This window comes from Hyperolius riggenbachi, chromosome 11 (genome assembly GCF_040937935.1).
Source record: "Hyperolius riggenbachi isolate aHypRig1 chromosome 11, aHypRig1.pri, whole genome shotgun sequence".
Classification (NCBI taxonomy): Eukaryota; Metazoa; Chordata; class Amphibia; order Anura; family Hyperoliidae; genus Hyperolius; species Hyperolius riggenbachi.
The window spans coordinates 188762683-188783673 of record NC_090656.1 but is presented as its reverse complement, the minus strand read 5'-3'; the positions used below and the strand labels follow the sequence as shown (position 1 = coordinate 188783673).

General features: G+C 44.6%; 1 protein-coding gene across 2 annotated transcripts in view; it reads right to left on the bottom strand.

The window, feature by feature from the left end:
- Positions 1 to 2209: 2209 nt before the first annotated feature.
- The window catches only part of C11H11orf24 (chromosome 11 C11orf24 homolog), a 74560-nt gene continuing 55778 nt past the window's right edge, over positions 2210 to 20991 (bottom strand). For both annotated transcript variants that reach the window (XM_068261695.1, XM_068261696.1), the window contains 2 exons: positions 10168 to 10278; positions 2210 to 3646 (listed from right to left, as the gene is read on the bottom strand). In XM_068261695.1, coding sequence (XP_068117796.1) covers positions 2361 to 3646; positions 10168 to 10278 — 1397 coding nt within the window. In that variant the 3' untranslated portion in view covers positions 2210 to 2360. The remainder of the gene's footprint in view (positions 3647 to 10167; positions 10279 to 20991) is intronic.

The window sequence follows — 20991 nt, the reverse complement described above, 5'->3', positions numbered from 1 at the left end:
TTAGATAGTAGGTATATAGGTGTCCCCAGTTAGATAGTAGGTATATAGGTGTCCCCAGTTTAGGTAGTAGGTATATAGGTGTCCCCAGTTTAGGTAGTAGGTATATAGGTGTCCCCAGTTTAGGTAGTAGGTATATAGGTGTCCCCAGTTTAGGTAGTAGGTATATAGGTGTCCCCAGTTTAGGGAGTAGGTATATAGGTGTCCCCAGTTTAGGGAGTAGGTATATAGGTGTCCCCAGTTAGATAGTAGGTATATAGGTGTCCCCAGTTAGATAGTAGGTATATAGGTGTCCCCAGTTAGATAGTAGGTATATAGGTGTCCCCAGTTAGATAGTAGGTATATAGGTGTCCCCAGTTAGATAGTAGGTATATAGGTGTCCCCAGTTTAGGTAGTAGGTATATAGGTGTCCCCAGTTTAGGTAGTAGTATCAGTGCTGCAGCTAGCTAAATCAGCTTACACCAGCAGTGAAAGGGTTACACACTAGAGACAGAGAGATGCTGGACTGTGTGATCAGGGCTGACATGTGACAGGCAGATAAGTCAAATGAAGTGGAGAGGAGGTGTCCTCTTACCATATAGAGTGCCTGTGATGTTTGTGCAGCCAGTGTCCCTCTCCCCTTGAGCTTGATGAGGCAGGAGGCTGGGATTGAGGGAGAAAACCTGACGTTGCGCAGAAAAGCTGCAGACATCAGGCAAGACAGGGACCCTTGCAGAATCATTTTAAAAGATGCGCTGCCTGCTAAGCTGTCAGGAAATGAATTATGCACTGCAGCTTCAGGTCGCACTTCCGACCCTGCCCGCCTGCAGTTCATTGGCCAGTGGTGTGCTCTGTCACACACTCACAGGCTCAGCCCCGCTGAAGAGGAGATCGGGACTAAACCACTGCCAGGCATGGATGGGGAGGGCAGGTGCCAGCTGCAGCTACCCTGGGCTGGACCAGACTCGCCCCCAACCCCCCCCCCCCCCCCCTTAAAAAATAATAATAATCCAGAGATACACTCCAGAGGACCAGAGGAAAAATTTTACATAAATTAAATAACACACCATATAGGAGGCTGCCCCCCCCCCCCCCAGGGGCCGCCCATGGCACCTGCCCACGGGTGCCTCTTAAGAGATACGGCCCTGGTTGTAGGCTCATACTGGCAGGCGTTCACAAGTCAGGAACTCCCTGCATTTAGATTATAAGACGCAGTGACTTTTTTCCCTCACTTTTGGGGGAGAAAAAGTGAGTATTTTATGCTGGGCATACACGGCTTGTTTCTTCTTCTTAATCGAGCCGCTGATGGCTCGACTGATCATTTCCGACAGGTCTGATTGCCCGCCGGATCGATTCCGCGCTCGATCCCGGCGGGCAGAACAATAGAAAAAACGAAGTGCTGATTAGAAAGCGCTCGCGGGGACGAGCGGGAATCGATCCGTGCGGACGAGCGGTGACACGCCGGCATCGAGCGCACTATCTAGCCGTGTATGCCCAGCAATAGTCCACAAAATACAGTAATTTGAAGTTCCTTTTTAAAACACTTTATCATAGTAGGATTTCAATAGAATTTTTTTTAACCAAAAAGTATGTGAATGGATTATAGGAGATGAATAAGGCTGGAGCTTTCTACGGTTACATATTGCTTGCTGTTTAACCACTTTAGTAGCAGCGGTCTCTGGCCCCTTAAAAACCAGAGACCACTGACACCAAAACCCACCACATACCGATGAATCGCTGCAACTGAAATCGCTGCTACCACTGTACACCTGTCGCCTCAGGCCACCCACTCTGCCATCTCTATGACGACAGAGCTCTGTGAGCCGGTCAGGAGCCAATTTCATTGGCTTCTGACCCTGTGATCAATGTAAGCCAATGGGAATTGCTCACATTGATGACAGGGTCAGGAACCGATCAAGTTGTCTCCTGACCTGCTCATGCAGCTCTACTGTCATACCGACAACAGTGAGCTGTGAAAAGCAGAGAGTGACCAGATTGGCAGGAGCGACGAGAACACGCGGCGGCGGTAAGGTGGAATTTATGTCCTGGCAGGAATAACAGCCTCCAAACGGCATTTATTTCAATCACCGCCGCCCGGAAGCAGTTAATAAAACCAAACAAAACATAAATAAAGATATGATGTATATGTTCTCTGAGTGCAAATTGTTACATTACTTAGTTATTAGAAAACATTTAATAAAACTAGTTGTAATAAAAAACAAAACTACAAACATTAAGGCAACCAATCCTTTATTTACATCATTTTTGGAAAAAGTTGCCTTCCGAAATGCACTGCTGGTGTTAAAGGCGAATCATAAAAAGAGAAAAAAAAAAGTGCTTGCTAGGCGAAATGTAAAATGAGGTCAAGTCTTGCATATGCCCAGTCACATCTCTGAGTCTGCATACATCCCATTTATTAAATAATCTACTTGAGTGTAGTCCTTTTTTTTGTAGCTTTCATAAGCTTGTACAACAAGAAGTACTATAACCGCTAGAAAGAACAGGATTCCCAACATCAGCACTGCCAGCAAAAAGCTGGTATTCTGGATACTCTTTGTTACCTCTCCGGCAACATTAAAAAAGCCATCAATATCCTCATAGTCATCTGGTGTTCCATCTCCGCCTTTAGTATCTGTACTGGGAACTGGCTTAGGAGAAAATGGTTTTGGCAATTTACTGGTGGTGGGCATAATGGTGGTGGCTGATGTTGTGCCTGGCAAAGTTACAGAGGTAGTTTTATCTGGTTTCCTTGGCACAGTAGTCGTCACCTTTGCTGGCGTGGTACTGCTTTGCTTTAAAGTAGTAGGAGGAGCTGGGGTCAAGTATTGCTTGGTGGGCAATAAAATCGGTGATGGAGCGGCAGTTACATCTATGTTAGTTGATGTAGTTTCAGCAGGCGTGGTGATTTTTATAGTAGGACTGACTGGCTGAGGCTCAGCTGTAGCGTTTGTTGTTTCATGTTCTACACTGGTTGTAGATGGAACCCCTGCTATTTCTGTTCTTGGTTCAGCGCTGCTCGCATTTGTTATTAGAGTAGTTATTTGTGTTGTCGTTAAAGTAGTGGTTTGTGGTGTTCTCGTCAATTTTGTGCCAGCTGCTGTTGTAGTTGTTTTGGTTGTTACCACTATTTCTGTAGTTTTGGCTGTTGGAAAAAGTTCTTCTGTTGCTGGTTTCTCTGGTTCTCTGCTGGTGGTTGTTGTTGCTACAGCTGCATTTGTTGTTGTTACTAATTTTATTTTGGCTATTGCTGTTGGAGAAATGTCTTTTTCTGCGCTAGGTAAATCAGTTTCTCTAGGTTTTACAGGCTCTGTGCTGTTGGTGGTGGTTGATGCTGGAGTTGTTGTTGACGTTGATTTGTCTAAGTTTGGATTAGCGGCTACTGTGGTAATTGCTGGATTTGGCATGGCTGTTGTCTCAGCTGGAGGTACAGCATTAGTATTAGTTTCTAGCTGTTTGTTAGAAGCATTGTTGCTCCTTACAGTCGTGTTGCCTTCATCAGCATTTTTAACGACTGGCTTAAGCACGGATTTAGTATTTGCTGCTTTTATCATTATTGTTGTAGTTGTGCTAGTTCCAGTCGTTCCTGCTGTCCTCCTGATCTTGCTTTTACTTTTGCCACGCTGAGATTTTGAAGTGCTTCTTCTCCTCCTCCTCCTCTTCAGACTCATATCTGTTGGAAGTCAATAATTGAAGATTTTATACTATATTTAAAGTACAGTGTACATCAAGCAAAGAGATGTTTCAGTGTAAAAATTAACAGAATGATCTCCCTAGGGGATTCTTACCTCCAAGAAATGCCACCTGGCTGCTGCAGCTTAGAGGAAACAGCTGTTCTCCTTGCCGCAAGATTATGGAAAACGGACAGAACACTCTGTGACTGAGCCGTACCATGTAGTTCGGGGAGGAAATGACTGGATACCGGTGTTATGGCTGATCCTGCTGCCCGGAAGCTGCCTTCCACACTGAGTAACATGCATGCTCAATGGGAACTTTAATATAATCCCCCTGAAATATCTCTGCAGCCACACATCCTACACCTTTTATTTTCAGGGTAGGGAGGGGACTCCCCGAACTACCTCTGTGCCAAATCGCAGCCCTTGAGCCCCGCTGGTTCCAGAGATAGAGTACAAAAACCTATCTTGTGAACCAGTGGGGTTTAGGGGCTGCAATTTGGCGCAGATGTAGTTTGGGGGGGGGGGGGGTCTCCTCCCTACCCTGAAAATAAAAGGTGTAGGATGTGTGGCTGCAGAGATATTTAGGGTGTTTAGCCCTGGCAGCATAAATGAATAGGAAATGTGGCAGCACAGGCTCCTTCTGCGCAGGCAGGGCAGCGTAAATCATAGGGCAGCACGATCAAACACAGCACCGGCTGTTGGAATGATCCTACAGGTAGTGCTGGAGAAAATCACCGGCTGGGCTACACGCAGAAACCGTATCAGGGAAATGGGCGGGCACATGACTAATCTCTATATGGTAAAAGTGTATTCAGCAAGATTGGGCACGTGAAAAAGACCAAGCCTCGCTAGGAGCTGTAATAGTTTGGGCCTGATTTACTAAAGCAAAGGTCTACAAGTATCAACAGAGGTGACACCAAAATGTGATCCAGCAACACTAAACTCAATTGGACTCCCAGTTCAGACACAAGATGTATTTAACACTGTATTTTAAATTTCCATGCGACAACACCTCCTCCAGCACCTATAAATACAGGTTCAATATGTGGCTAAGCTTATTGAAAAATTGTTCAGCAACTATGTGATGTGCCGGCTTACCTGTAGAGCGTGGGAAGGCGAGAGACGCATCACCTTACTTGCTGCTCAGTTTTTCAATTAGCTATGACCTTCTGCAAACTAAGCACTGTATGTACTAGGGCTGTGGAGTCAGTATAAGAATCATCAGACTCCAATTCCTTAGTTTATAATTCCACCAACTCAAACTCAGACACCTTTCATTTGCATATAACAATCTTGATGATAAAGTATGTAACATAAAAAGGTATATCATCACTGCAAATGCTTAGGAATTATAAAGATATATTAAGGTGGCTTCTGCTTTTGGGAACAAAATGCTCCCGGCCAGCAGTGGCGTAGCTAAGGAGCTGTGGGCCCTGATGCAAGTTTTACAATGGGGACCACCCAAGCACTATGTACATAACAATTGATACGGCGCACCAAAACCTGCTAATGGCAACTACAGTGTTAGAGGTGCAAGAAGGGGATGGGGAACAGTTTGTTAATGATTACCACTATTCAATGTATCTATAGAAGTGATTATTATGAGCACAAGACCAATAGAGAGCTATTACTGCAGTTTAGGGAGGGCCCTTTGGGGCCCCTCTGGCCCAAGGGCCCCAATGCGGTTGCAACCTCTGCAACCCCTATTGCTACACCCCTGCCGGCCAGGAAGCTGACATTCTACCCGTGTCGGCCATCCCGACCGGTTATTGTCAAGGTAAATATCACAGCATGTCGTCTGTATACTAAGATTCATTTTGCAGAAAAAGGCCTCTACCTTTTCTATATGCTGTAGGGTATTGTACCGTGTTAGCCATCAACAAAAGAAAGACGTTTTGAATCAGGAGGATACCATTTATTGGCTAACTTAAAAGAATAAGAGTAAGCAAGCTTTCTGCTGTATAGCCTTAGTCAGGCTCTTGAATCAGGATTGAAGCCTGATGAAGGCTATACAGCTGAAAGCCTGCTTACTCTTATTCTTTTAAGTTAGCCAATAAATGGTATCATCCTGATTTAAAACTTTGTACCTTTTCTATACAGTGGTGTGAAAAACTATTTGCCCCCTTCCTGATTTCTTATTCTTTTGCATGTTTGTCACACTTAAATGTTTCTGCTCATCAAAAACCGTTAACTATTAGTCAAAGATAACATAATTGAACACAAAATGCAGTTTTAAATGATGTTTTTTTATTATTTAGTGAGAAAAAACCCTCAAAACCTACATGGGCCTGTGTGAAAAAGAAATTGCCCCTGAACCTAATAACTAGTTGGGCCACCCTTAGCAGCAATAACTGCAATCAAGCATTTGCAATAACTTGCAACGAGTCTTTTACAGCACTCTGGAGGAATTTTGGCCCACTCATCTTTGCAGAATTGTTGTAATTCCGCTTTATTTGAGGGTTTTCTAGCATGAACCGCCTTTTTAAGGTCATGCCACAACACCTCAATAGGATTCAGGTCAGGACTTTGACTAGGCCACTCCAAAGTCTTCATTTTGTTTTTCTTCAGCCATTCAGAGGTGGATTTGCTGGTGTGTTTTGGGTCATTGTCCTGCTGCAGCATCCAAGATCGCTTCAGCTTGAGTTGACGAACAGATGACCGGACATTCTCCTTAAGGATTTTTTTGCAAACAGTAGAATTCATGGTTCCATCTATCACAGTATGCTTTCCAGGTCCTGAAGCAGCAAAACAACCCAAGACCATCACACTACCACCACCATATTTTACTGTTGGTATGATGTTCTTCTGCTGAAATGCTGTGTTACTTCTACGCCAGATGTAACGGGACACGCACCTTCCAAAAAGTTAAACTTTTGTCTCGTCGGTCCACAAGGTATTTTTCCAAAAGTCTTGGCAATCATTGAGATGTTTTTTTAGCAAAATTGAGACGAGCCTTAATGTTCTTGTTGCTTAAAAGTGGTTTGCGCCTTGGATATCTTCCATGTAGGCCGTTTTTGCCCAGTCTCTTTCTTATGGTGGAGTCATGAACACTGACCTTAATTGAGGCAAGTGAGGCCTGCAGTTCTTTAGATGTTGTCCTGGGGTCTTTTGTGGCCTCCCGGATGAGTTTTCTCTGCGCTCTTGGGGTAATTTTGGTCGGCCGGCAACTCCTGGGAAGGTTCATCACTGTTCCATGTGTTTGCCATTTGTGGATAATGGCTCTCACTGTGGTTTGCTGGAGTCCCAAAGCTTTAGAAATGGCTTTATAACCTTTACCAGACTGATAGATTTCAATTACAGTACTTTTGTTCTAATTTGTTCCTGAATTTCTATGGATCTTGGCATGATGTCTAGCTTTTGAGGTGCTTTTGGTCTACTTCTCTGTGTCAGATAGCTCCTATTTAAGTGATTTCTTGATTGAAACAAGTGTGGCAGTAATCAGGCCTGGGGGTGACTACAGAAATTGAACTCAGGCGTAATAAACCACCTTTAAGTTATTTTATAACAAGGGGGGGCAATCACTTTTTCACACAGGGCCATGTAGATTTGGAGTTTTTTTTTCTCACTAAATAATAAAAACCATCATTTAAAACTGCATTTTGTGTTCAATTAGGTTATCTTTGACTAATAGTTAACGGTTTTTGATGAGCAGAAACTTTTAAGTGTAACAAACATGCAAAAGAATAAGAAATCAGGAAGGGGGCAAATAGTTTTTCACACCACTGTATCTGATATAAAAAAGGCTAGGGCCATTTTCTGCAAGGGGGCAGATCTATGCACCAGAACCTAGCTGATATGGGGTTCCAGTGAATCTTATTAGACAGATAATGTGTTGGGACACTAAGTTTTAAGCATTAGCATACCTCTGTGGCTTGTTTATGTACACCAGGGATGCATTTTACCTAAAATTAGGATATAACTGTAGAGTAGCTGTTAAATAGAAATCAAAACTAGTCCTTGGTAAGAATACTTGTACGTGGTGAAGAAAGGAAAAAAAAAAAAAAAGAATACCGATTGTGCCCTAGGCAATCGAACTGTGGGTACATCTAAAAGTGATGTGCAGGTATTCTGCAGGAAAAAGAGGGGATTCTTCCTCTATTACACATTCATGCACAATCTGAACCAGGATTACGGGTGATAGACAACACCTCTGCGATTAGTGTGCACAGCATTCTCAGTGGATTCACAACAGCTCTGCGGGGAATGCATAACTAGAGTATTGTGCTGCTGTGTAACTTGATTTGCAGTCACCAACCCCAAATTAAACAACATATCAAACTGATGTCATGAGCAAAGGGAGTGCATACATTTGCAAACAAAATTTGCATAAAACTTGCATCAACGCAGAATTATTGTCATCTCATTGACCATTCGTACTAGTGACAACTACTAACCAGGCCTTATTCTTATAGCACATATGTTATTATACATAAAAGATTCATGTGTACACATCAGCTATATAGTCACAATCAGATATGTATATCGAAATATGGTGACTGTACACAGCAGAGAACACCTTCATGTCTCAGTCATGCTTTCATGCCTCCTTGCAGTCCAGCATCCCCAGTACACCTGTATAACATCTATACAAGACAGACTGAACAAAATGGTTGATTCAACATATGAGGGTATGTTTACACTCCAGCTAAACAGCAACCCCTATACTTTTTTTTAATATAAGAAATTCATTCTTAGTAGTAGTTATATGCAATGCATCTCCGGAAAGTATTCACAGCGCATCACTTTTTCCACATTTTGTTATGTTACAGGCTTATTTCAAAATGGATTAAATTCATTTTTTGCTTCAGAATTCTACACACAACACCCCATAATGACAATGTGAAAAAAGTTTACTTATAACATAACTGAGAAGTCACATGTACATAACTATTGAGAGGCACAGACTAACCAGCAAGCTCATGGTGACCCAGAACTCATTGGGGTGTGTAAGGGACTACAATGGTCCTAAAAGCCCCCTTACTAAGATGTTAAGAAAAACAAAAGTTTGCTTTCCTAAAACAGAAAGAATTTGCGATAATTCAGGTTGGAGTGAGCTCGAGATGTCTCCCAGGCACCACTGCTGAATATATGCAAATCAACCATTGTACCCTTAGAAGCTAAACACACCTCCAGAACCGCTGGAATGCAATGATGTGTCAGCTTGTTAATATGTACAGAGCCATAATAATCCAACATGCATACAGACTGTTTCGGATTGTTTGATCCTCATCAGTGCATTGCATGGATTAATTTGGCTCTATGGAGTAGGGCTTGTAAATGCGAGAGGCACAGACTAACCAGCAAGCTCATGGTGACCCAGAACTCGTACATAACTATTCACAGCCTTTGGTCAATACTTTGTTGATGCACCTTTAGGAGCAATTACAGCCTTAAGCCTTTTTGAATATGATGCCACAGGCACACCTATCCTTTGTCAGTTTCACCCACTCCTCTTTGCAGCACCTCTCCAGCTCCATCAGGGTGGATGGGAAGCATCGGTGCACAGCCATTTTAAAATCTCTCCTGCGATGTTCATTCGGATTCAAGTCTGAGCTCTGGCTGGGCTTTTCAAGGACAGGTTTCTTCCAAATGTGACTGGCATTCATGCTAAAGAGTTCAATATTTATCTCATCAGACCAGAGAATTTTGTTTCTCCTGGTCTCAGAATCTCTCAGGTGCCTTTTGGCAAACTCCAGGTGGACTGCCATGTGCCTTTTACTAAGGAGTGGCTTCCATCTAGCCACTTCCCCATACAGGCCTGATTGGCGGATTGCTGCAGAGATGGTTGTCCTCTCTCCAGAGGACCTCTGACAGCGAGACCGTTGGGTTCTTGGTGACCTCCCTAACCCCCCCTTCTGCCCCAATCACTCAGTTTAGAAGGCTGGCCATCTCTACTAAGAGTCAAGGTGGTTTTGAACTTCTTCCACTTATGGATGATGGAGGCCACTGTGCTCAATGGGACATTCAAAGCAGCACACATTTTTCTGTACCCTTCCAAAGATTTGTTCCTCGAGGCAATCCTGTTTCAGGGGTCTACAGACAATTTATTTGACCCCATGCTTGGTTTGTGCTCTGACATGAACTCTCCACTGTGGGAACTTATATAGACAGGATTGTGCCTTTCCAAAGCATGTCCAATCAACTGAATTTACCACAGGTGGACTTTAAGCTGAAATTAAGCTGCAGAAACATCTCAAGGATGATCAGGGAAACAAGATGCACCTGAGCTCAATGTTAAGCTTCATGGCAAGGGCTGTGAACACTTCTGTATATGTTTTTTCTCAATTTTTATTTTAATACATTTGCCAAAACCTCAAGTACATTTTTTTTTTACGTTGTCATTGTGGGTTGTTACATAACAACATGTGGTAAAAGTGATGCATTGTGAATACTTTCCAGATGCACTGTATGGCATGTAGAGAGTGAAATAATGAGAATAAGTATTAGATGCTATAGGGAACAAGTTTGCTTCCCTGGGGTTTTATAGATTAGCTCAGTTGATCTTATATCGTCTTACCTAATGGTTCCTGTGTAATGGGTTTTGTACTTGACTTATGGCACATTCTGATGCAATGCTTTAGGACATGCCAGTACCGTATTAGTGGTCTTGTACAATTGTGAAGATCACCTGCATAAAAAAAAAAAAAAGTATAATTTATAAAACAAACCCTACAATGGCATATAATTATCTGTGGATTGACCCAATCTTTACAAAAGTAGGCATACACTTTTAAAGCAAATCTGGAAAAAAAGGCCACAAATTTACCTATGGACAGAGAAGACACTGTTTCATATTGAGCCTTCCCTGTCCCTCTCAGTCTCCCTGCGTTCCAGCGATGCCCCCCCCCAGTAAAGGTATGTGACCCTCTGCAAGCCCTCAGAAGGCTTTAGGAGCACTTGTGTCCCCGAATGCTCCTGAAGACGGGCGGCTTCGTACTGCACATGTGTACTCAAGCCCGCATGCACAGTATGGAGTGGCCCGTCTTCAAGAGCACTCGGGGACACGAGTGCTCCCAAAGCCTTGCGAGGGCTCACAGACGTGGAGTATCAGAGTTTTTTCCCTCTTCACTATTACTTTAAAGTGGGAGTATCACCATAAAAATCTAATTTCAACAGCAACTGGTCTGAGTGTATAGTGATAAACTTTTTCTGCTGTTATGATTTGGAGTTATCACATACTTAACCAGCTGAGCGGTCTGGACGAGCTCAGCTCGTCCAACACCGCCAGCGGCTGCCGCTCAGGCCCTGCTGGGCCGATTTTAATGAAATAAAAAGCAGCACACGCAGCCGGCACTTTGCCAGCCGCGTGTGCTGCCTGATCGCCGCCGCTCTGCGGCGATTCGCCGCGAGCAGCGGCGAAAGAGGGTCCCCCCAGCCGCCTGAGCCCAGCGTAGCCGGAACAAAAAGTTCCGGCCAGCGCTAAGGGCTGGATCGGAGGCGGCTGACGTCACGACGTCGGCTGACGTCGATGACGTCACTCCGCTCGTCGCTATGGCGACGATATAAGCAAAACAAGGAAGGCCGCTCATTGCGGCCTTCCTTGTTTATTCTGGGCGCCGGAGGCGATCGGAAGATCGCCTCCGGAGCGCCCTCTAGTGGGCTTTCATGCAGCCAACTTTCAGTTGGCTGCATGAAATAGTTTTTTTTTTATTTAAAAAAAACCCTCCCGCAGCCACCCTGGCGATTTAATCAGAACGCCAGGGTGGTTAAAGAGGAACTGTCGCGAAAATCCTAAAATGTAAAACACAATAAGAAGTACGTTTCTTCCTGAGTAAAATGAGCTATAAATTACTTTTCTCCTATGTTGCTGTCACTTACAGTAGGTAGTAGAAATCTGACATTACCGACAGATTTTGGACTAGCCCATCTTCTCATAGGGGGGTTCTCAGGGTTTTCTTTATTTTTAAAAGCAGCTAGCGAATGGCAGTTGCTCCGTCCAACTGCCAAAATAGTGTGCAGCGAGCAGGTAGGCTGTCCAGCATCTTTGTATAAAGATTTTTTAAGGTATGTATTTATAAAGAAAAAAAGCTCTGCTGAGAATCCCCTACAGAGGGATGGACTAGCCCAAAATCTGCCAGTAATGTCAAATTTCCACTACCTACTGTAAGTGACAGCAACATAGGAGAGAGGTAATTTATGGCTCATTTTACTCTGGAAGAAAAGTATTACTTATTTGAATGTGTTTTAAATTTTACGATTTTCGTGACAGTTCCTCTTTAACCACCTGCCGCCCGCGTCACGCCAGTAGGCGTGGCCGCAGCCCCAGGACCGCCTAACGCCGATTGGCGGAAGGTCCTTTCTCTCAAAAATGCGCGCATCGCCCAGCATCCCTTGCGGCCCCCACGTGTCATCAGCCCGCCGGCCAATTAGCAGCGCCGGCGGGCTGCGATCTTTAAATCCGGCCAATGCAAAGCGTATAATACACGTTGTTATGTAAACAACGTGTATTATACTGGCTGCCTCCTCCTCTCCTGGTAACAGCGTGCCCGGACCACCAGGAGAGAGGACGGCAGCCCTGCTGATCATATATCCACACTGATCCTGCTCGATCCCACCTGCGATCGCCGCTGATCACCCCCCACAGCCCCCCTCACTGCCCTGCCAAGGCGTCTGACTGAGGTCTGAGTGTCATCTGGTCACCTGTCACAGCTCTGATCGAGGTCTGAGTGACATGTGAGTGACATCTATTGCCTGTGAACAGGATTTTGACATCTGATTGATTGCATTGTGATTGGTTATTGATCATCTGTGATTGCCCTGTGTTTTCAATTGCTGTTTACATTGGTTGGCATCTGACAGCTGCACTGTGATTGATATCTGGTCGCCTGTCACAGCTCTGATCGAGATCTGAGTGACATCTATTGTCTGTGCACTGATTTTTGACATCTGATTGATTTATTGATTAGTGATTGGTTTTTGATCATCTGTGATTGCCTGTGATTTCAATTGCTGTTTACAGTGGTTGGCATCTGACAGCGGCGCTGTGATTGATATCTGGTCGCCTGTCACAGCTCTGATCGAGATCTGAGTGAGATCTGAGTGACATCTATTGTCTGTGCACTGATTTTTGAACGCTGATTGATTAGTGATTGGTTTTTGATTATCTGTGATTGCCTGTGATTTCAATTGCTGTTTACATTGGTTGGCATCTGACAGCGGCGCTGTGATTGAAATCTGGTCGCCTGTCACAGCTTTGATCGAGATCTGAGTGACATCTATTGCCTGTGCAGTTTTTTGGCCAGTGAGTTAGCTAGGCCCCTTTTGTTAGGTAGTTAGCGCCCAGCCCACTACACCGCAATCACTAATGCATCGCTGATTAGCGTCGTCACTGTCGCTAATCAGCATTGGTACTATATAGTATCTGTAAGTGATCAGTACTGATCGCAGTCAGATCTATATAAGAACGTTAGGGTCACCTTAGAGTAGGCTCCACTAAAAACGCAGTGTTTGCCCGATCAGGCCTGATCGTTCTGCCGCACTTGCGTTCAGCCACGAGTGAAAGAAATTTTTGTTTTCTGATCACTGCAAAAAACCAACACCATAGCTGTGACGCTCAAAACTGAGCGATCGCAGCTGTTTACTTAACAAATACTCCCATTTGCTAGACAGGTGCATTTTTTTCCTGGGTAGTTTCAGAGGAATACCCTCTAAATCAGGGGTGCCCACACTTTTTCGGCTCGCGAGCTACTTTAAAATTCGCCGAGGCCAGGAGATCTACCGATGTTTTAAATGCACCAACCCCCCCCCCCCCCCCCCCCGAAACGTAGCTAGGTACAGGTCCCCTCAGTACAGGTTAGCTAGGTATAGGTCCCCTCAGTACAGGTTAGCTAGGTATAGGTCCCCTCAGTACAGGTTAGCTAGGTATAGGTCCCCTCAGTACAGGTTAGCTAGGTATAGGTCCCCCTCAGTACAGGTTAGCTAGGTATAGGTCCCCCTCAGTACAGGTTAGCTAGGTATAGGTCCCCCTCAGTACAGGTTAGCTAGGTATAGGTCCCCCTCAGTACAGGTTAGCTAGGTATAGGTCCCCCTCAGTACAGGTTAGCTAGGTATAGGTCCCCCTCAGTACAGGTTAGCTAGGTATAGGTCCCCCTCAGTACAGGTTAGCTAGGTATAGGTCCCCCTCAGTACAGGTTAGCTAGGTATAGGTCCCCCTCAGTACAGGTTAGCTAGGTATAGGTCCCACTCAGTACAGGTTAGCTAGGTATAGGTCCCCCTCAGTACAGGTTAGCTAGGTATAGGTCCCCCTCAGTACAGGTTAGCTAGGTATAGGTCCCCCTCAGTACAGGTTAGTTAGGTATAGGGCGGGCACATGTAATCACTTACATCCCTTCAACTGTGGAGGCTTGTCATCTCCCCGTACAGGCCTCCCCGTACAGGCCATGTGCAGCAGCGATGCGGGCAGCCATGACACCTCGTGCGCGCAGCCATGACACCTCGTGCATGCAGCCTTCATTACACAGGCTGCTGAGGGAGCGCTCCAATGGCCAGCGTGAGAGGAGGCGGAAGTGTTGCCAGCGCCGCCCCCAGCCATGACACTGCCGCCCTGGCCTCTCAGCCGCGCCTCTCTCCTCTCCTGAACAAATCAGCGGCCAGCAGCAGAATCTGATAGGCCGCGTTCTACAGCTGCTGGCCACAAAATTCAATGGGATGCGGCCAGGAGGCCGCGATCTACCAATCAGTCGGTCGCGATCTACTGGTAGATCGCGATCGACCTATTGGGCAGCCCTGCTCTAAATTTAGCAGCCCAAAATGGCAAAAAAGATGTATTCCCTGCAAGAGGCCTACAGTATTATGGCCGAGTCGGGTGAGAGTGATTGGGACTTCTCATCCGACGAATCATCCGGCTCAGAATATGACCCTGTAGAGGACAGTGACTCTTTGACCGATAGTTCTGATGACGAGGTTGTGGTCCCTGCTAGCGCCAGGCGTACCCTACCCCATGTCAGTGGACCACAGGTTGCGCAGGATCAACCTCAAGGGCAGCAGAGTGGTGCTAGCGCTGATCCAGATTTTGATGGTGAGGCATGCACCAACAGCGCAGCACATCCTGGACTTGAAACCAGTACTGCCGTAGACCCTGGTGAAGTGGCGAGCACCAGCATGGCAGTTGAAACTGGTTCGGTGGTACGTGCAGTAAGACCCCAGTCGCAGCCACCAGAAACACGGGCCCGTAGTACCCCTAGGCTCCCAGAGGTGCTGGCAAACCCTCATTGGAAGTTCCCTAATTCCGCCGCACCCGTAGTGCCCCCTTTCACCGCCCAGTCTGGAGTCCAGGTGGAGACAGATCATCTAGGATCGGCCCTAGACGCTTTTCATCTGATCTTCACCGAGGATCTCCACGACTTAGTCGTGGCAGAGACCAACCGTAAGGCCACACAATTTATCACTGCCAATCCGAACAGCTCTCATGCCCAGCCTTTTCGGTGGAAACAGGTCACAGTTTTCGAATTTAAAATCTTTTTGGGCCTTCTCCTTAACATGGGTCTAACTAAAAATAATGTATTGCGGTCCTATTGGTCTACGCACCCAATACATCACATGCCCATGTACTCTGCTGCCATGTCCAGGTCACGTTTTGAGGACATCCTGCGCTTCCTGCACTTTAATGATGATACAACCTGTCATGAAAGAGGCCACGCTGACTATGACCGGCTCCACAAATTTCGGCCCCTCATAGACCACCTGTCATCCAAATTTGCAGATGCTTACACCCCTGAACAGAACATCTGTATAGACGAGTCCCTTGTACATTTTACCGGGCGCCTTGGCATTAAGCAGTACATCCCAACCAAGCGCGCCCGGTATGGGGTCAAGCTGTATAAGCTCTGTGAAAGGGCCACAGGCTATACATATCGCTTTAGGGTCTATGAGGGAAAAGACACAAAATTGGAGCCGGTCGGATGCCCTGACTACCTGGGGTGCAGTGGCAAGATTGTGTGGGACTTGGTGTCACCCTTATTCCACAAGGGGTACCATCTCTATGTGGACAACTACTACACAAGTGTGGCCCTTTATCAGCATTTGAAGATACTCGGAATTCCCTGCTGTGGCACCGTGCGGCCTAGTCGCCGGGGCTTCCCCCAATATCTCACTGCTACCCGACTTGCACGGGGGGAGAGGGCTGCCTTGTGTAATGACGACCTTCTTGCAGTGAAATGGAAGGACAAGAGGGACGTTTACCTTCTGTCGACCATTCACGGAGACATGACAGTCCAAATTCAGCGAGCAACTGAGGTTGTTGAGAAACCCCTCGTCGTCCACGACTATAATTTAAACATGGGAGGGGTGGACTTCAATGACCAGATGTTGGCTCCCTATTTAGTTTCCCGAAGGACCAGCCGCTGGTATAAGAAAGTGGCTATTTACTTGATTCAATTGGCAATGTACAACAGCTTTGTTCTCTACAGTAAGGCTGGGAGAACAGGATCCCTCCTTAAATTTCAGGAAGAGATTCATTTCGGAACTCCTGTATCCAGGAGGGGCCGTGGCCAATCCCCCTAATGTAGTTAGCCGGCTACATGAAAGACACTATGCTTATGTCTTTCCGAGTACCCCAGGTCAACGCACCCCAAGAAAACATTGTCGTGTCTGTAAGAGGGATGGAATGAGGCGTGACACCACTTTTTATTGTCCCTACTGTCCTGACCAGCCTGCCCTATGCATAGGGGAGTGTTTTGAAAAGTTCCACGAACACATTCGCTATTGGAGTAGGGAACGTGAGACACAGTAGTAGTCTCTCAAGGCTCTTTCACACTGGAGCGATGTGTTGCAGCATATTGCCTAGCGAAAGTCCCACTTCGCAATCCCCCCTTACGCTGGAAGTGGTTGACTTAAAGCTAGTGCATACCTACGCTACTGCGCGGCTCCTGTGTGTGAAACCAGACATCTGCTTTTGAGAGACCCAAATACACTGGAGTGATGGTTGCAGCAAATTGCCTAACGAAAGTCCCACTTTACGGTCCCCCCTTACGCCGGAAGTGGTTGACTTAAAGCTAGTGCATACCTACGCTACTGCGCGACTCCTGTGTGTGAAACCAGACATCTGCTTTTGAGAGACCCAAATACACAGGGCTGCCAGAAACCTCTCCTTTCACTTGGGACAAAGTGCATAGTGTACTTTGCTACATCTCTGTGCGATTTGCGCTTTGCATACTGTCCCATGGGGAAGGAGAAGTTTGTCCTCGGAAGGTAAGTTAAAAAAAAACAAACAAAAAAAAAACAGGTAAGCAAAAGTTCCAAATGTTATTGTTTGGTTAAAAAGGTTTAATAAAGTCTACGAAAGTTAATGTTAATGAATTTCTTGCATTGCTGCTTGCTTGGTTTTTTTTTGTATGTTTTTTTCTCTCTTTTTCCATCCTTTACCCTTCCAGGTGGACCGAGCGAACGACTGATCGACCAACCAGCTGCAGCACTGATGGTGCATCCTGATAGAAGCATTGCGCGTCTGTCAGATTACACACAAGTCGGTGCATGCAGCGCTGCAGGACGAGATTTCTCCTCCGCAGTAAGATACGTTTGCCAAGGCATATGAGCTGAGGGGCAGTGTTGGAGTTCCTATGCTTTGGCAAGCACTTTGTATCAAAACTGGCAAAGGTTTTTTTCATCCACATCGATCGATGTGAATGGATTAATCTGGTTTGCCAGGGCATAGGAGCAAAGTGGGTTTGGAAAATTTTGTGGGCGGTGCTCCTATGTCCTGGCAAACGCCATGCCCCCCTCTTTTTTCACATATTTCAGCAGATATTTTTTCATCCACATTGATCAATGCGAATGTGAGAATCTTTGCCGTTCATTTTTCCTTTTATGGAGAAAAAAGTGCATCACCTGTATGCCCAATATAAGGAGTATAGCAGAAACTCCTAATACTGGCCATACATGTAATGATTGTGGAGACGCTAAAATGCCAGGACAGACCCCCACAAGTGACCCCATTTTGGAAAGAAGACACCCCAAGGTATTTGCTGAGGGGCATGGTGAGTTCATAGAAGATTTTATTTTTTGTCATAAGTTAGCAGAAATGGATTTTTTTACCCACAAAGTGTCATTTTCCGCTAACTTATGACAAAAAATAAAATTTTATATGAACTCAGTATGCCCCTCGTGGAATACTTTGGAGTCTCTTCTTTCCAAAATGGGGTCATTTCTGGGGTGTTTTACTGTCCTGGAATTGTTTGGTGGGGGCCTAAATTGTGAGCACCCCTGTAAAGCCTAAAGGTGCTCATTGGACTTTGGGCAAGTTTGCGCAGCTAGCCTGCAAAAAAGTGTCACACATGTGGTATCGCCGTACTCAGGAGAAGTAGTATAATGTGTTTTGGGGTGTCTTTCCACACATACCCATGCTGGGTGGCAGAAATATCTCTGCAAATGACAATTTAGTGTAAAAAAATGGAAAAAAAAATGTCATTTACAGAGATATTTCTCACACACAGGATTGGTTATGTGTGAAAATACACCCCAAAACACATTATACTACTATTCATGAGTACAGCGATACCACACGTGTGACACTTTTTTGCAGCCTAGCTGTGCAAAGGGGCCCAAAGTCCAATGAGTACCTTTAGAATTTCACAGGTCAATTTTAATTATTTGGTTTTCAGACTACTCCTCACAGTTTAGGGCCCCTAAAATGCCAAGGCAGTATAGGAACCCCACAAGTGACCCTATTTTGGAAAGAAGACACCCCAAGGTATTCCATGAGGGGTATGGTGAGTTCATAGAAGATTTTATTTTTTGTCACAAGTTAGTGGAAAATGACACTTTGGGAGGAAAAAACCTAAAAAATCCATTTCCACTAACTTGTGTAAAAAAATAAAATATTCTATGAACTCATCATACCCCTCATGGAATACCTTGGGGTGTCTTCTTTCCAAAATGGGATCACTTGTGGGGTTCCTATACTTCACCGGCATTTTAGGGGCCCTAAACCGTGAGGTGTAGTCTGGAAAACAAATGAGTAAAATTGACCTGTGAAATCCTAAAGGTACTCATTGGACTTTGGGCCCCTTTGCACAGCTAGGCTGCAAAAAGGTGTCACACATGTGGTATCCCCGTACTCAGGAGTAGTATAATGTGTTTTGGGGTGTCTTTTCACACATACCGATGCTGGGTGGGAGAAATATCTCTGTAAATGACAACTTTTTCAATTTTTTTACACACAATTGTCCATTTACAGAGATATTTCTCCCACCCAGCATGGGTATGTGTAAAAATACACCGCATAACACATTATACTACTTCTCCTGAGTATGGGGATACCACATGTGTGGCACTTTTTTGCACCCTAAGTGCCCTAAGGGGCACAAAGTCCAATGAGTACCTTTAGGATTTCGCAGGTCATTTTGAGAAATTTGGTTTCAAGACTACTCCTCACGGTTTAGGGCCCCTAAAATGCCAGGACAGTATAGGAACCCCACAAATTACCCCATTTTAGACAGAAGACACCGCAAGGTATTTTGTTAGGAGTATGGTGAGTTCATAGAAGATTTTATTTTTTTGTCACAAGTTAGCAGAAACTGATTTTTATAGTTTTTTCACAAAGTGTCATATTCCTCTAACTAGTGACAAAAAATAAAATCTTCTATGAACTCACCATACTCCTAACTGAATACCTTGGGGTGTCTTCTTTCTAAAATGGGGTCATTTGTGGGGTTCCTATACTGTCCTGGCATTTTAGGGGCCCTAAACCGTGAGGATTAGTCTTTAAACCTAATTTCTCAAAATGACCTGTGAAATCCTAAAGGTACTCATTGGACTTTGGGCCCCTTAGCGCAGTTAGGGTGCAAAAAAGTGCCACACATGTGGTATCGCCGTACTCAGGAGAAATAGTATAATGTGTTTTGGGGTGTATTTTTACATATACCCATGCTGGGTGGGAGAAATATCTCTGTAAATGGACAATTGTGTGTAAAAAAATCAAAAAATTGTCATTTACAGAGATATTTCTCCCACCCAGCATGAGTATATGTAAAAATACACCCCAAAACACATTATACTACTTCTCCCGAGTACAGCGATACCACATGTGTGGCACTTTTTTGCACCCTAGCTTTTATTTTTTTGTCACAAGTTAGCGGAAATTGATTTTTATTGTTTTGTTCATAAAGTGTCATTTTCCGCTAACTTGTGACAAAAAACAAAATCTTCTATGAACTCACCGTATTCCTAACGGAATACCTTGGGGTGTCTTCTTTCTATAATGGGGTCATTTGTGGTGTTCCTATACTGCCCTGGCATTTTAGGGGTCCTAAACCGTGAGGAGTAGTCTTGAAACCAAATGTCTCAAAATGACCTGTGAAATCCTAAAGGTACTCATTGGACTTTGGGCCCCTTAGCGCAGTTAGGGTGCAAAAAAGTGCCACACATGTGGTATCGCTGTACTCGGGAGAAGTAGTATAATGTGTTTTGGGGTGTATTTTTACACATACCTATGCTGGGTAGGAGAAATATCTTTGTAAATGGACAGCTGTGTGTAAAAAAAATTTAAAAAATCTCATTTACAGAGATATTTCTCCCACCCAGCATGGGTATGTGTAAAAATACACCCCAAAACACATTATACTATTTCTCCTGAGTACGGCGATACCACATGTGTGACACTTTTTTGCAGCCTAGGTGCGCTAAGGGGCCCAAAGTCCTATGAGCACCTTTAGGCTTTACAGGGGTGCTTACAATTTAGCACCCCCCAAAATGCCAGGACAGTAAACACACCCCACAAATGACCCCATTTTGGAAAGTAGACACCCCAAAGTACTCAGAGAGGGGCATGGTGAGTCTGTGGCAGATTTCATTTTTTTTTGTCACAAGTTAGCAGAAATGGAAACTTTTTATTATTTATTTTTTTTGTCACAAAGTGTCATTTTCCGCTAACTTTTGACAAAAAATAAAATCTTCTATGAACTCACTATGCCTCTCAGTGAATACTTTGGGATGTCTTCTTTCCAAAATGGGGTCATTTGGGGGGTATTTATAATATCCTGGAATTCTAACCCCTCATGAAACATGACAGGTGGGCAGAAAAGTCAGAGATGCTTGAAAATGGGAAAATTCACTTTTTGCACCATAGTTTGTAAACGCTATAACTTTTACCCAAATCAATAAATATACACTGAATGGGTTTTTTTTTAATCAAAAACATGTTTGTCCACATTTTTCGCGCTGCATGTATACAGAAATTTTACTTTATTTGAAAAATGTCAGCACAGAAAGTTAAAAAAAATCATTTTTTGGACAAAATTCCTGTATTATTTGATGAATATAATAAAAAGTAAAAATCGCAGCAGCAATCAAATAGCACCAAAAGAAAGCGGTGTTAGTGAGAAGAAAAGGACGTAAAATTTGTTTG